The sequence below is a fragment of the Ursus americanus genome, chromosome 9 (genome assembly GCF_024610735.1).
Source record: "Ursus americanus isolate L20-20 chromosome 9, mUrsAme1.1.p, whole genome shotgun sequence".
Lineage (NCBI taxonomy): Eukaryota > Metazoa > Chordata > Mammalia > Carnivora > Ursidae > Ursus > Ursus americanus.
In genome coordinates, this window is record NC_142135.1 from 9,812,556 (window position 1) to 9,830,293 (window position 17,738).

The 17,738-nt window shown below is 38.1% G+C and overlaps 1 protein-coding gene across 5 annotated transcripts in view; it reads right to left on the minus strand.

Annotated features, from left to right (window-relative positions):
• EFR3A (EFR3 homolog A) overlaps positions 1 to 17,738 on the minus strand; it is a 105,700-nt gene that overhangs the window by 63,347 nt on the left and 24,615 nt on the right. For 2 of the 5 annotated variants that reach the window (XM_045812213.2, XM_045812215.2), the window contains exons 2-4: positions 5,965 to 6,041; positions 1,564 to 1,691; positions 277 to 427 (exon numbers count right to left, since the gene is read on the minus strand). In XM_045812213.2, coding sequence (XP_045668169.1) covers positions 277 to 427; positions 1,564 to 1,691; positions 5,965 to 6,041 — 356 coding nt within the window. Of the gene's footprint in view, positions 1 to 276; positions 428 to 1,563; positions 1,692 to 5,896; positions 6,042 to 17,738 lie in introns of all 5 variants that reach the window. The other 3 variants (XM_087864613.1, XM_045812216.2, XM_045812217.2) reach the window with 2 other exon arrangements.

A 17,738-nucleotide genomic window follows, 5' to 3' on the forward strand; every position in this document is an offset into this window, starting at 1 on the left:
AAAAGCTAGAAACAGTGTTCTTTCTTTTAAGATTTTATTTTTAAATAATATCTATACCCCAAGTGGGGCTCAAACGCACAACCTCAAGTAGTTGCACACTTTGCTGACTCAACGAGCCAGGCACCCCTAGAGACGGTGCTCTAATCACCCACATCTGCGCTGTTTGTCCACATGCTCTGACTGGAGCATTTGTTTGTAGCAGGTAAAAACATTCTCAGAAGAGATCAAGTCTAGAGACGCTAATTAACCTGAAAGTTAGAGAACAGATTTACTCACAGAATTTGTTCCAAGAACTTGAAGCTTTGGTTCCCCTGATTCTAGCAGCTTTGCTACCATATGAAGAAAGCTTTCTACAAACGGCTTGATGCTTTGAGAATGGCAAGCCATAAGAAGTTGGTCCAACGCCTCCATAGCAATTAAAACATACCTAAGTGTAAGAGAAAAATAACGTCAAAGCATTTCTAGCTTTCTAAATTCTCTTAGGTGCATCTTCATTGGAATAATTAAATGTAAATGCACAGAACAGAGAAAGGCAAATTTAGTAGTTCCTAAGTGAAATCTTACTTCTCACAAACACTAATGATCTTAGATCATATAATAACCCTCATACTGAAGTATACACAAAAAGTGTACTGTACTACACCCCATTGTCTCCTCCCTTCCAAACTCTTCCAAGGCTTAACATTAGCTTTGTGTATATTTTTCTTTGGAAACATGGACATTTTCTATTTTCCAGACTTCTAGCCATCTACCTTTGTATCTGACCCAAAAGAGTTACTACAAGCAATGTGGCTGAAGTTTCCAATATAATCTATTTGTATTTGTAAATACTGAGTGTAAAAAACATCACCAGCAACAACAGACTATCATAAGGAAACATCTCATAAATTTAACCTTACAATTCATTAGATTTTAAAGCTTACACTAAAAATTAAAATTGACTTTAGATTACTTTATATAACTGTTAAGACTTGCTAAAATGTTCTAAGACGTAACAATAAGGAAGCAGAGAAAACCAGTATCACTTGAAGAATGGAGTACTCTAAGAAACGAAGATCATAAAATGAATATAGAAAAGTACTTATAATCCAAACTATCCAAGTTACTACCGTTCAAGCATAAAGAATGGAGTAAGACTGCAGATCTTTATTTACAGGTAGGTAGACAGCTAGCGCAGTTCCAAATCAGCATGCTTACGTTCTCTGGACCTTAATATCTACGCCTAATGTTCTCTTTTACTCTTCTACGGATAGGTAAATACACTAAGGGAGTCAATTTCTACTATTTCCGTTAAAGAAATATTAAAATACCAAAAATTAACAGATGCTTAAGCCAAAGGCAACTCTGTTAACTCACATGTGTCTATTCTTAAAACATGACCATCAGAAAAGTAATAAAAGCTGCAAACATCTATACGGTATACACATTTCCTTGTAAAACAGTATTAGGTTTTATCCTCCACACATCATCTTTGCATGACTAGATGACAAAACAATGTACAGAATGATTTAGCTTAGGGAGAATTTTCAGAGATACAGTATTAGCAGCAATTAGTTTCCTTACCCGGAACGATGTCTGACAACATCTCTGCTCAACCTTTCTGCTAAGTAAGAACCAATTCGATCCAGTTTCTCTGGAGCAGATACTGCATAAAACGTCAATTTCTCCATGTCTGCTTTAACAAGGCCATCCTAAAAATAAGAAGAACAGCAAGATAAATAGGCTATCTATATTTTCATAGTTATTTTTTATTTCTAAGCGTTGTTTGCTTCACATGTCCCCTTTTGGGATTCGTGATTAATCCATTATTTACGCTGAACTTTCTGGCTATAACCTCCTTACTGTAAATATGCACCATTCTGGCTACAGAATTTTCAGAAAGCTAAAGAAATGCCCCCAGTTAGGCAGAATATTTAAATATACCTTCACAAGCAATGAATTATTCTAACACCTTCCAAAATAAACAGCTCAACTAACTGCAATATGTAGGGAATGGGATGTTAATTTAGTGAAAAGGTTTCAAACAAATTTATTTCAATTTTAACATTTCACAATATGTTGTTAAGCCTATTTTACTCCTTTACATATACAACAGTGAACATGTTAAAATGATTCAAAAGTTGCTGATATCATCATAAAGCCTTCTTTTAATTAATAAATGAGAAGATATTCAGAACTGCATGAATCGCTTACCAATGTATGAAAACAACAAGAGGCCCCCAGTGTGGGATCGGCAAACTTTCATTTGTCTCTGCCCTCTAAAAGGTGACTGGCCACAGGTCTGATGGTACTCCCCACCCTCAGGCAACAAATCAATTATCAGCCTAAACGTTATGGTCATACATAGTCCAAGTAACTAAATGCTGTTGGGATTGTTAGAGGAGGTGGGAAGGGAGACAGAAAAATTATGTTAAATGGTGAATCTACAACTAAAAATTTAGAAATCTGCATTTTCAACTGGCTCCTCCAAATTCTCTGGCTACTTTGCCAATGCTCCATCGCCAACCCCTATTATTTTTACCTACTTGGTTTTCCTCAAACTTGCTACCTTGCCACCTCTCTTCCCGTTCTGACATCAGATGAGTTCTCCTCCTCCTCAGAGAAGGTGGAAGTCATCAGATTAGAATTTACTGGCAAAAACACCCCTGCTTTCTCAGTGCCCTCTGCAACAATGGTTTTCAACCAGGGTGACTTCATTCCCCCAGGGTAATGTCTGGAGACATTTAGGATTGTCACTGCTGGGAGGTGGGTGGACTGGCACCTGCAGCAGAAGCCTGGGATGCTAATAAACATCCCACAATGCACAGGATAACCCAAAAGCAAAGAATTAACTGGATCAACAGAACCTGAATGAAGAAACCCTGCCCCATGGAAAGTGAAAGTGCCTTATTTTTGGAGGACTCGTCTTGGAGAAATCAGTTTGCCTATGTTCTTGCTGTCTGCTTCACATAGCCCAGGATCTGGCTCCATCAAGTTAGGATGGCCTCTCTCTTTCCTGGTTCTTTAACCTCTCCCTCTTGGTTCCTCCACCTCATTACTTAAATATGACTGTCTTGCATCCATTTTTTTTTTTTATCCCTTACTAATTTTATTGAGGAATAATTTACACACAATAAACTATACCTAAGTATGTCATTTGAACTATGACAGTTGTGTATCTGTGAAACCACCACTAAAAAACAAGATACAAACATTTCTATCATCTGCAAAAGATTCCTTATGTCCTCTGCAATCCATCTCTTCCTCCAGGCAATCACGGCTCTGCTTTCAGCATTATCAAAAGCAGCACGCATCAAGGGAATCATATAGTCTGTGCATGACTCCTCTCACTCAACTCACCTCTGCCTGGGGATGCTTCTCTAGCTCACCTGGGTAACTCCTACTCAACCACAGGTCTCAGTGGCCTCCAAAAAGCCTTCAATGCACCCTTCCCAACATCCCTTCAAAGCTTGGGTAAGAGGCTCCTCCTAGATGCTCCTCTAGCTCACTGTACTTATCTCTATTACATTTTATCATACTGTTTTTCGCTCCCTAAGCAAATACTCATCAAGTGCTAACTATGTGCCAGGCACTGTCATAGACACTAGGGAAGAAAGGGTGAGCAAAGAATTATATTAACTCATTTAATCCTCACGAGAACCTTATGAAATATGCACTATTTATAATTTCCATTTCATGATGAGAAACTGAGGTACCTGTCCAAGATCACAAGGCTAGTAATTATTAAGACATGGTTTGGTCCCCCTCACTAGATCACTCTTTGAAGGCAGGGACTATAACATACAGACCTCTGTACTCTGGGCAGTACGCCTGATCTATTTTTGATACATGATTTTTTATTAGCTTGTTTTTTTGTGTTTTTTTTTTTTTAAGATTTTATTTATCTGTCAGAGAGAGAGAGATCGAGAGAAAGCACAAGCAGGGGGAGCGGCAGGCAGAGGGAGAAGCAGGCTCCCTGCTGAGCGAGGAGCCTGATGCGGACTCGATCCCAGGACTCTGGGAACACGACCTGAGCCAAAGGTAGACGCTTAACCGACTGAGCAACCCAGGGATCCTACTGTTGGTCAATAAATTAAACATAACAAATAAGGTCAAATGGGTTATGACTGCCACATGTATGCAAGGTTTATGTATATTTTTTTAAATCTTGTTTTACAGATCTCCATTTGAACAAATCTTATCTAAATACTTGGCAATCAATCAACCAATACCTGGCAAAAATAAAGATTCTTTCTATAACCATTCTCTCTACCTGTCATTACTAATCTAATCTACCTGTCATCACTCCCATGGTCACAACTGTTCAAAACTCCCTCACTGCCTAGGAGTTAAAGTAGATAAAGGAGAAACTTTGTCTGTCATTCACATTCCTCCATAATCTGGCCTCCACCTTATCTTCAGTAACCATATGCCCCAGACTCCTCAGGGCAATGATGTGAATATTCAGTCTATTAAATGACATGACTGGAATTTCGAATCAGAAATCATGGTCAACATGATTACCACTCATTACCCTCTCCAATGAGGCTATATAAACCTTCATTTGAAGGTTCTTAATCTCAAATGTACCTCTTGCTTTCTCTTGCACCCCTCTGCCTTTTCTCTAGAGGCCCCTCACTTGCAATAAAGAGACTAATCTTACTTTTCCAGATGGCACACATCCTTCAAAGCTCAGCAAATCTCATTTCCTCCGAAAATGCTTCCTAGAGATTGCCAACCTACAGCAAAAACTCTCTGCTTTAAAGGTAAAAACTATACCACCTGTTTTACTTAAAATTTTGCTTATGTATTAGGATTTAATATTTAGTATGCTGTTGCTTTATGTCAGTCAATGGATGGAAAGCTACTAAAGGCAGGTACCATATCTTCAGGCTTAATCTGCCACAAATTATCCAGGTACCTGGCAGCCAATAGTATGTAACAGATTAACCTCTTCTAAATGGCTGAATGTTTAAATCAAATTTGACTAAAAATGAGATATTTCATATGTCATGAAATATATAAATGTTAAGATAACCAAAAGGTTTCCATAACTGGCTATATTTTATTTTTTTGGTAAACATTTTTTTTTAATTTTTAAGTAATCTCTATACCCAACATGGGACTCAAACCTATAACCCTGAGATCAAAAGTTGTATGCTCTATGGACTGAGCCAGTCAGGTGTCCTGGCTACATTTTAAAATAAAGCAATTAAACCCATCTAACATTTTTTTGTTCATATCCATTTAACACTAGACTAAAGGAGTCTTGGAAAACTTAGGACAGTGTCAAACAGAATCATTCAAATCCAGTTGCTTTGAAAACAGTAATCTTCCATAATAAAGTAAAGGTTATAAAAAATTCACAAGCATTTAAGTAAAAAGAGAACAAACTGCCTGGAATATTATTCCTTTACTTCTCAATTCTCTTCTGAAAACTGTGTGGCCAAACTATTTACTCTTCAGATCTTGGCTTAGATTTCATTTCCTTAAGGCCTCTGTTCTCCAGGCCCACACGAGGCATCCTTCCGACCTGCTCCAGAGCGCCCTGCACTTCATCCCTCCGTCCCAGCATTCTCTCACACAATACTGTAATCGCCAATTTCCTTGTCTGTGAGCTCAGCGAGAGCAGAAAACCATGTCTGTGCTCACAGTTGTATTCTTAGCATTTCACACAAATAATCTGGCCCTAGCTCATAAATTTCTGAAAAGTATTACTTAAATATAGGAACTATCTAGACAAGAGAATACCATCTGTCCATCATCCCAGATGTATGGTTAATCTATGAAAAGGTTCTGAAAATTAGACGAGCAAGCATGGGTCATTTAAAAGTAAAAAAATAAAAGATAAGTATAAAAATACTAGTGTACACGATGAGATTTAGGGGTAAAAGTAGAGAAATGAAATTAGGGAAACCTTGGGGAGGTCAGCAGGGGAAGGATGGGTCAGCAAAGAGAAGGGTCAGTAGATGTAGATCAAATTACTTTGGGGTCTTCAGGGAATATGTTGTCCACCAGGCGTTTGTAGCGAGGACGCAGAGCAGAACAGCAGCAACACACTCCTGTCCAAAGAAGAACAAAATCACAAAGTACGAAGATTATTCATACTGCAAAACACCTAGAAATTCAGGTTTCTGGATATTAATGAGTTATCGAAAATAAAAAGAAAAACTGTAAACTGGCGCTAATAGAAAACAGAAATGCAAATTCCATTACTGACTGAGAAATGAAAAAACATCCTCTCCCCTCCCCAGAGACACCAGGTCAAAGTGAATATATTAGTGAATCATTCCAAAGTTCCAAATCAAATTGTTTAGGGGCATGTGTGTGTGTGTGTACGTGTGCACACACACATACACACATTCACACACACACAAAACCTACCAAATTCACCCTATAAAGCAAATATATTATCTGTACCCCCTTTACTTCCTTTCTAATCTTGTCTCCTATCACCTTCTGCATCCCCCAGCCCCACCCTCCCATTGCCTGGCCCAATCCACTCACAGCGCCAGGCACAATGGTCTTGAAGGACAGTCTGCTCTTCCGTGGCTGGTACAATTCTACATAACATATCATATGAGGAACGACACTAGAGGAGGAAACAACCTCAAAGGAAAGTCCAGGAATTTCAAAAATGCACAAAGGTGCTCTATTATACAGTTTTAGTTGTTGGTATCTTGGAACGAGCAAGGGATTGGGATCCAGAATATCTGGGTTCATTCCAATTCTTTCCCTTAAGTGACTACATGGCCTTGGGTAAAGCACATCAGCTATCTGGGAAGAACCATGTAAGTGAGAACGATGAGTTTTCTTGTCCCGCAAACTAATAACAGGAATGCTGGTCTGGAGCCACTATAAAATTATCCCCATGATTTATGAAACTGGAATTATGTGTGTGTCTGTGTAAGTGTGCATTTGTATGTATTTAGAAACCAAAATATGGTATGAAAGACTGCTTGAGCTAGAAACTAAAAGAACTCAGATCTAAGCAGACTTCTACTACTATCTCACAGAGTAAGATTATGCAAGAGACAACTTCACCGGATCTCACTTTGCTCATGAAGTACGCATCATTTATGCATGCAGTCATATACCAAATGTCAACTGAGTGCCCGGCACTGGCCAAAACAAGGAAGACTGAGTCCAGATTTGCACTGGAGCAGAGTCGATAAAGTGATAAAAACAAGAGAGACTTAAGAATTGTACAGCATCTTCAGTGATCACAGAGCACTGTGCATATCTAAGAACATTCCTAGAAAACTAGTGAATTATTATTACCATTACTTTACAGGAGTGGGAAGTGCAGAACTGACCAAGTAACTTACTCAACCGCAATGGCTGGGTGAGAATCCAGTGTCTAATTCTGTAACCCCAAGCTCTTCCCACGGCACCACACATACTAGTGGTCAAATCAGTCAACACCCAAGTATTTCATTTGTACCTATTATGTGCCTACAACCATACTAGATGCCACAGATACAAGAAAGTGTAAGAGACAAGATCCCTGCCCTTGAGTTTATAAACTCATAAAAAAGATAGTGAATTAATTTCAGCACTATATACTTGGCACTAAGTGCTGATAATATAAAATGCTATCTATTGTTCAGGATGTTTTCTACTTTAACAGAAGAAAAAAAACTCCAAAGAGTTCATTGGGAAATTTTTCAAATTAATGAACACCAAAACACCTGAACTCTTTTTAGAATCCAAAAGCAAACACTGGTCCTATTATCAGAGGAAAAGAAGAGGGGAGGAGAGGGAGGAAAAAGCCAAGTAGCAAAAGTCATATGTCTCTGTCTACTACAACCAATATAAAAATACTTCAGATAAATATTAATACACTGAAATAAATTAAAATCAAATATGTATTGAGTGGTTATTATGCAGAGTACCAAGCTAGGTAATGCAATGATGAAAAAAGCTTGCAACCCAATAAGATTAAAAATACTCTGCTAATACTAATGCAAGGCCAAATATAGTACACTCAAATTGCTATCACAGCAAAGAGACCAGCAAGGGACAGAAAAACAAGTCTCACTGCTTCAAGTTCCTGATCAAAATGGTAAACTACGTTATTTTCAATAAGAAAAGATTCTTAATAGCTGTTAGGTTTCACTTACATTGACACTTTCAGATATCATACATTGCTTTTAGTTTAAAGAGGTTTTAGAAAAGATGTCAACTTGGAATACACACCAGATCCAGCTCCTACTTTCAGAAAGCTTAGGTCTACTGAGAGAAACAGGAGTAAAAATGAAAATGCCAAACAGTCAGTATGGGGTTAAAGGGCAGGTCTTTGGAGTAGGGCAGGCCAGGGGTGACCCCACGGTCTCTTCCTGTCCAATGGGTAGGCAGGTTACTTTATCTTACTACACCTATGTTTCCTCATCAGTTAAATGGTATAATAATGCCTTCTTTGTACATACTGGGAAAATTAAAAATGAAATGGGTATAACATATAGCAAGCATTCAATGAAATGGTAGCTATAGTAATGCAATGAGAGAAGTACTACAAGTGGTAAGCAGAAGGTTCTTGAGGGCCCTAGGGATAATCTTCCTGACAGTATGAAAACCTTGCTGTAAAGAAATCATTTAAAAAAAATCACACCTGAAACTAACATAACATTGTATGTCAACTATACTTGAATAAAAAAAAAAAAATCTCAACAAATTCTGTATGTGGTTCACGGTAAGTTTTCAGAAACAGATCAGTACCAGTTTGGAGGAGGGGGGGCAGTGAAATGTCATTTTCTGAGCATGATGTGTGCAGCATTATACTAAGTATTTTCCGACATTCCTCACTCCAACACCAACTCTCTGAAGCGGTTACCATCATCTCCCTCTGATAAATGGGCAACAGGCTCAGGGAGGCCATCTGTCCAAGAGCACCCAGCTGGTAAGGAGCAGAGCAGAGCAGAGTCCAGCCCAGAGCGGATGACTTCAAAGGGTAACTGCCCTTTTACATGCAAGTACTAGACAATTTCTAAACTAAACATTTTAGTTCTCCACAAACCATGACCCATGATCATGACTGCAGGAGTGAGTCTGACCCACAGACCAGGAATACACTACCATACAGGGAAGTAAATGATCAAAGTGAGTTTCTCCAGAAAACCCAAAATGAAACAGAAACACCTTCCTGACTACTTATTCTGAATGAAAGGCTACCAACTAGAGAGAAGATACATGAAACCAGAATTAAATTTTTTTAATTTACTGAGATTTCATATTGATGATAAGGTTAAAATGACTGTGGCATCAGTAATCACGAAAGAAACACTATTAACTACTTTCCAGAAGAGAACACTGTACTTGTAAACCTCACAAGAACAAGTAAAATGAAATTCATTGGACCTACTCAGCCAGAGAAATGGGGTTGACTCCCTTGTCGAAGGCAGTTCATAGGGCTTGTCAAGTTCAGCTGCAGGCACTTGAATGTAGTCTTTCATGTTGTAAGAGACTATTGTCTAGTTGATCTTCCTGCTTCTAGATCCTTTTCCTACTGCTCAGGAAATGCCTAGTTCACTTCACTTGTAATTAATTAGCAGAGGGTACTAACGGACTGTAACTTATCTAACTGGTTGCTGACATCAAGTGTAAAGCTATCAAGAACTTGATAATATCCATATCAAATTCTGCTGCCAAGACCAAAGAGCTTAAACAAGATACTACAAAAGTGCATGTTGCTAGTTTAATAAAAGCAGATTTTTAGTTTAATAAGATGGGAAAATAAGCTACTTACACCTTTTTTCCTGAGAGCATTCCTTCAATTCCTCCTCATCCTTGTTTCTAAATCCCTTCCTACAAACTCATCTGAGCCCCAGACCACCCTATTTTTGATCCTTTCCCAACTTTCTCCTTCCAAAGGACTAAGCATATCACAGAATGCCTCAAGCAACTGGCAAGTCTGAGCAATCGATAGGAATTCTTCCATTACATTTAATTCTAGTACGTAAGGAGAAGGAAGTCCACTATTCTTCCGGAATGGGTAGAATTCAGAACTTTGCTTATGATATGCCAGTACTAACAGCAAATCTCAAGTGGGGTAACTCTAGAAAAATGGAACACGGGCACAGCTGGCAACAGAAAAATTGACCCCAAAAAAGTACCAAGCTACATATTATAGTAGTGTACAGGAAGGCTCATGGAGCACTCTGATTAATGGGCTTTCTGAGTACTACCTCCCTCCCTACCTCTCAGAGTTAGGGGTACTAAATCATATATATATATATATGTAGTGTCTACAATGTAGAAGTCATGTAGCATATTTTTTTAAAGCAAATTTCGCATATTCTTAAATTAACCATTTCTTCTTTAAAGACACCCCAAGACAATTTCTTCTCCTTAGCTCCCCTACCATCATTCTCATGGGGATTCACCAATGTCTCCTGGTCCTCATTTCAGGCAGGAATGAGCTGTACTAACCTGTGGCAACCTCCGTCTTCTTTGATGGTGAGGTGTTAAATTTAATTTCCAACCCATCCTGGCCCACAGAGGCATTCATAGAAGGACCTGAGCAGCTGCACAGGAAACCTCACAGCTGAACCAAAAGTAGGATGAATCAGGCACGTGAGTGCACAAAGGTGCTGGGAGAATTCTGCTCAATGGGCCAGTATTCTAAGTGGTTGGCCCACCAGTGTGCACTTCTAGTTTGTGATGACATTTGCTTTCCTACACAGCTCTGTGAGTGTGGGGGGTTTGGATAATTAATAAAGATTCCTTTTAAAATAAGCTACTTATATTTTCAATAAACTATATAATCTAATGATAAGTTCAACTTAACTAGAAATATTAAAGTCTCCATAATTAAACTATTAATGTCTCTATGATTAAACACCAACATAGCACTGGGTACTTGGGATAAAACTATCTTCTAAAACAAAAATAAGGTACTACTAACACTGTCACTGGAGTTGAAGAATGCTTAGATCCTATTATGGGAACCAGCTGTATGACTTTAAATTAGGTTTATTTTATGATCTGTAGAAGCAGAATATAGTGGTATCTGTATCTTCTACACAGCAATTATATTATCTCAATTAATTCTTACAAGTAATATATTGGGAATTCACTGGGATATTTAGGGCTTACTAAATTTCATACTTTTAAATGGGAATGGCTAAGATTATAGGATTTTGGTTCTTTATGCCTTCAATGTATATTTCTACAACTGTAACAATTTATTATACTTATTTATATACATGTCTTCCTTTACCACTAGGATAGGAGTCCCTCCAACATAAAGTCCATATATCTTATTTGTTGTTGTGCATGTCTGGCATATGGCAGACATTTATTAAACTGTTTCTTCATTAAATGAATGAAGACCCAAAGTTTACTGATAGATTAAACAAATTTAATATCTGCTCTGATATGTGCTATAAGAATAAAAATATTCATCAAGAAAGTACACTGTCCACCACAAAACACTAAATCCAAGAAAACAGGAACTCTCTGACAAAGAGATGACAACGTTGACTGAATCACTTTAAACAACTTATATTTTATTTTTAGGCCTAATGGAGGCCATCCATAATCAAGGTGAAAAGGGACAGACTGTTTTTCTATTAGAAGATTTTAAAACATTCATCACTCCAACAACTGTAGTTCTACGGTACCATGAATCCTGGAAGAATGAGCATCACATATATTTTCTCCAAGGTTAAAATTAAAAGTCAAGTTACTTATTCAGTTAGTGTTAAAACAATACAATTAAAAGGGTTCAGTAATATTACAATCCCACTCATACATATCCCTTCCAAGTACCAAAAGCTTAATCTAGAAACATGCATATACACATACACATATATGTATATTCTACATATAAGTCTATAATAGAGAGGTTACTCCTGCACTTCAACATATATACAGCCACCGTGGGAAGAACTACAGGGGATTAAAAAGGTAACTGTCTACTTAAAAAGACAAAGGTTTAAAAATTGATTTTGAAATAAGATTTGGACAGCATCTAAGGACAAGGGATATCCAGTGTATAAGGGTCACCCATAGAAGTTCAAAAGGGAAGAGAAAGCACTTCTAGCTCAAGTGAAGAAAGGTTTTACGAAGGACACAGGATTTGAGCTGAGAGCTCCCATGAAGAATGAATACACTGAACTGTAAGGATAAACTGGGGACAGGAAGGACAATTAGTCAGATGGAACAGTGCAAACATCACTGTGGAGGATGACACGTGGAAAAACCAAAATGCATTTTCTAATGGCCCACAGCTTAAAAAGGAAGGAACGTGGGAGGTGGCACAAAGGAAGCATCAAAAGGGTTTGGTGACTAATTAGATATGGGGTCAAAGAAACGGGAACAAAATAGTCTTATCTCCAGGAAAGTGTTCCTTTTAAGAGGATTTTAATCCATTAGAGGAATATTTTATTACACGACTCTTTCCACTTGTAATTCTATACCTTCTCTCCTTTCGTTCTCAATTTCACTACTTGTTCTTTATTCCCAGGCACATAAACTTTATGGAAAAAGAGGACAACAAAGGCAATAAATAGAACTAAAGCTCCAATTCTATTTTTAAAAAAGATGCTCTTTCCATTACATTGCAATATTTGGCTGTACAACAGCAATACGCAGACAAATCTCTGATACACTTTCAAAATTACACAGAGATACATACTGTCTGCAGGAAAAAAAAGCTTTTTTCTGAGTCAACAAGTGATTGGTCTATACTCCACATCTGTTTACCCCCACTATCACAATTTTTAAAGAAAAAATAAGTATTAGACATTCTCCTAGTCAATTTATAGATTTATACTTAGATTTAACTTTACAGTATACTATCATACTTCACTGAAAAAATTAAATATTCCTCAGCAGAGTTTCCCAAAACAGAAACAATAAAAAACAGAATAATCCTGGCTTTTAGAAGATAAAATCCTGCAAGGTTCCATTTGGAAACCTTCTGGAATCATCATACAGAACTAAATTACCACAAATACTAAAATCAGATAATACAATTCTCTATTCATTTCCTCTGACATTGGCCTAAACAACAAATAAGAAAGGATCAAATGGATGACAGAAACCAGAGCTGCGACCAGGTAAGAAAAGTACTCATACCTGTCTCTACCACGGTCAGGACGTAACATGTGGTTCATCCCCACTTCTAAGACCGTATGAATCCCTGGACCCTGCATGCCACAGGCCTTCCTCAAACGTGCTCAGGTGGCAATCCTGGAAAGGGAGTACAGCACTCCTGTGTCCCAATTTCCAGAGGTAAGTAATTAGATGAGGCAAACTGAAAACTGAAATGGTATGGGATTCCCTTATTTAATATATAAAACACTGACTAAATGTCTTCTATGATAATGTCAGTAGTACTGTTAAGAACTATAAAAAGAGGGGCACCTGCATGGCTCAGAGGGTTAAGTGTCCAACTCTTGATCTCAGCTCAGGTATCGACGATCTCCTAGTCGTGAGTTCAAGCCCTATGTCGGGGCTCCATGCTGGGCATAGAGACTATTTTTTAAAAAATTATAAAAAGAATCACGTTTTCTGCATGTATAATGTTTTAAAGAGAACAGAAAGTATGTGAGCAACAACCTTCCTCATCCAAACCATGGTACTATTATACAGATATTTACTTTGCACAATTAGCAGGTTTCAGGGGAGGGGAGAATTATAGAGTGGTTGAAGATATATTTAAAAATCATGATTAAGAGGGAGAAAAATAGGGGCGCCTGGGTGGCACAGCGGTTAAGCGTCTGCCTTCGGCTCAGGGCGTGATCCCAGCATTATGGGATCGAGCCCCACATCAGGCTCCTCTGCTATGAGCCTGCTTCTTCCTCTCCCACTCCCCCTGCTTGTGTTCCCTCTCGCTGGCTGTCTCTATCTCTGTCAAATAAATAAATAAAATCTTTAAAAAAAAAAAAAAAGAGGGAGAAAAATAGAGAAAGGGCAAAAGGTAAATCAGACTACACAGAATTTATAATGGAACTGATAAACTAAAACACTAAGCACTGATGTGTTTTAAGAGTCTTACTTAAACCGCAGGCTAACAAAGACCCTAGCAGCAGCAACAACAAAACCCTAATCTTAAAAGGAGACCGAATGCACAACTGGGGGAATATGTGGCCAAGTATTATGGGTTCTGACAGTTTTCATCTCTGGAGTATATTTCAACAAATCGATTGCTGGAGCTCTCCTACGAAAAAAAAAAAATCTTATTTTCCACTTCTCAGAGCAAATCTTGGTAAATATACAACAAAGATAGCCGGGAAGTACAGAAGCATCTTACTGTAAGGGTAAAAAGTATTCTTCAAAGTAAACAGAAATGGAGATCTATGTGTATCTAAAGGACTAATGGCAAGTTCCTTTAATTTGAAAGATGACAAAAGAAACTGCACTTACAACTTTCCTTTAGTTAGAATTTCTTGTAAAGAACCTTAGCATGAATGAGGATTCACGAACGCCATGGAATATTGGTTTTTATGCCTTTTTGAAAACTGCTTTTGTTCCATTAATGCCTATACATAAGCAAATGGCCCAGGAATTCTCAAATTTTTTGGAAACAGCCAAAACCTTCCATAGTTCAACAATAAGATTAAAACAAATTAAAAATTCCACATAAAAACACAAAAATTCTCATTAAAAATAAAGATGCTACTAGTGTTTCCTGTAAGAGGATGCCAGAACGTTCTGTATCAAAATACAGAAAGAGGCATGACTTTAACACCACGAAGATAAGACTGCAGAGGCACTGAAGGACCTCTACAGAGAAGTGAAGGCAAGAACTCAATTCGCAAATCAGTGATTCAGATGCTTCTAAGGTCCTGGTTGCTCAGTACTTGAGTATCTTTAGATTGACTGAAGATGCTATTAATAATTATGCGGGACCAGTGGTAAAGGTCTTGGCCGTCCCAGGCAACCCAGGACCTGTGGTTTTCCTACTTACTCTCTTAGAGTGAGTACTGGGACATGTCTAAGGGCACCAACAAAATAGTCAGATTTTCTATTAAAACTACCAAATGAGGAAAAGCAGCAACAATCTGGTCAAGGAGGATAAAGAGAAAGGTAAAAGAAAAAAAAAGAAAAAGACTAGTAAAAAAATAATAGAGTAAAAAAAAATGAGTGTATCTAGCTTTAATTTTTCTTGTATATGATAATAACGACTTTAATATATCAATTATTAGTTGCAATAATTTTTTATAGAGCTCATTAACTGATAAATACCCTGGACATTTATAATTAAATGTTTTACAAGATGCCTACTACAGTCAACGTACTAAGCTAGGCATTATTGAGACGTGTTAATTCACAAAATTAGCTGCTAACATCAAGACTTACAAATAAATGCAAGATTATAAGGAATCAAAGTTACCGAAAACAAGGATTCTTTCACTAAAAATGACAGACAGACACAAACAAAATCATAATAATAGCAAGTGATTGAATTCACCCTCAGTCTCTGGGTAGAATTATATATACCCAATTAGGCTGATTTTTCCACCAAACTCTTAACACTATCACGCCAGAAAACAATTACCACCATCCTCAATTTCCCTAACGAAGTCACTACTCACAAGTCTTCTACTGTGTCAATGTGTTTATTCTCTTCATGAGGTTACCTCATAAGAAATCCTATGTAAACAATGCTTCTATAGTACAATTAATGCTTTTCTTAGGGTGCTTTATAAGCCATCTGAAGAACAGTCTCCTGGAGTATTTTTTTTTTTAATTGAATACTCTGGCCCCACCAGGACCTTCTGAGTCAATCTCTAGAGATGGATACCAGAAATTCTATTTCTAAAAATCACCCTGGTTTCCTACTATGACCCTCATGCACACCCAAATTTGAGAACCACTGCTCTAGGGAACCACTCCCCTTGTATAATGATTTAAAGAAGCACGTGACCTTTTCTTACTGTGTACTTGGGACACTGTCCTTATCTAAGTTATGCAACGGACAAACGTTGTAATACAGGCTATACCTTAAGATCATCTAATACATGACAATAAATCAATCACATAAAGCGCTAAATACAATGACAGAAATGACAAATGCGAGGGCATTTGGAAACCATTTCACAGAAGATGCTGCTGACATGATAAAGACCTAGCGCAGCCAACACCACGCCGGTGTCTGCGGCTGAGATCTCCAGAACTTCCTCATTACTCTGAAAGGCTGCCACCACAGCTCCCTGCGGACTAGATTTTCTAAGTAACTCATATAAATGCTACAAATAAATCAGGGTGACATACTAAATGGCCTTTAAGATCCTTAGTATTGCAAGCAAAGGAAAACAAACGATCATGATCAGGCTTTGCAAATTTTTTGTAAAACTAACAAGACCTTTGAAATGTTCCCATAAAAGACTGCTCTGGTATGCTTCTCTGTATTTCATGCCACTGTGTCCTTCAAATTATCATAGTCCTCAGAATTATTTTACATGAAACAGGTAGAGAAAAAGCCATAGTTTGTAAAAATGATTCTATTCTCCTGTCCCCACCTTTTCTAGAGAAGACTTCTGTTATAAGAAAGAATGACTTTTTACTGGTAGTGAGTCCAGATGAAGGAACTGAGCATGGCCTAAATAAAACATACGACCCCAATCTCTATCCTTTGCATTTCCTTACACAATGCCCAGAACACAGTGAGTGCTCAGTATTTGTTGAATGAACGAACAAATGAACTCTTAATGGTTTCTTTCTCAGATCTGCCTTCCGCAAGTCACTCTTTCTGCTTTTATAAGTATATTTGGGTCAGAAGCTGCTCTCTACGTGGCCACAGTGGGGTTACCAAGAAGTTAGGAGTCAGGATGTCCTCCTTGAAGAAGGCTGGGTAAGTATGTCTGCTCTGCCAACCTGGGATGTCCCTTAGACACACTGTTGAAAAGTCTAGATTTGGAGGACAAGAAACCCTTGACACTGGCATTAGACTGATTTTTATATTTCTCTCAGTTGGTTCCAAATGCAGAAGGAGACAAGGGTGTATTATAACCTTCTTAAATAAATCAACAAACACCTATGCCTCAGAAAAAGATCTGATTTGGAAAAACTCATATACCTAATCATATTTATTCTTTTAGCAAGCTTTTAATAATTTGCCTGCCATGCCCTAGGCTAAATGCAGAGCATACAAATCCAGGCCGCAGTCTCTGGCCTTCAGCAGCTCATGATATGGTGGTGGAAGAGAAGTCTGGGTGGTAACAGCTATGGCGCACCAGGATGCTCTGGGAGAACAGCAGCACAACACCTAACCTTCCTGCAAGAAGTGCTGACTAAGTCTTGAAGAAAAACTAGGAAGTAGGCCAAGAGAAGAGGATTATCATTCCAGGTGGAAGAAGCCACATATGTTAAAAGTTTTGAGGTTGCAACAAGAGTGTGGTTTTAATTTGCAAACCTGCATAAAGTTCTGCAACCTCAGAGAAGGCTAGACAAACCTGCAGGAAGTAGACCTGGAAACCAACTGAATGTAGATGATGAAGAGGGAAGAGTCAAAATAACAAGGAGATGGGACAGTTTGGAGAAATGGTTGGATGGTGCTGTCACTGACCAACAAGGAACAGAGGAAGACACATTTGGGGTGGGAGGAGGGTATCAAAAAGGAGAGAAAGAATTCTATTTTGCAAATGTTCAATGAGGTAACTACATGAAAGTAGGAGATCCCATAGTAGGCAAGTGATTTAGACCAGAAATATAAATTTAAGAACCAAAAACATAGGCGATAGCAAAGCAGCTAGCTGGGAATCACCAAAGACAAATGGGAAGGAGTTAGGGGGCACCCTGGGGAAAGTAAA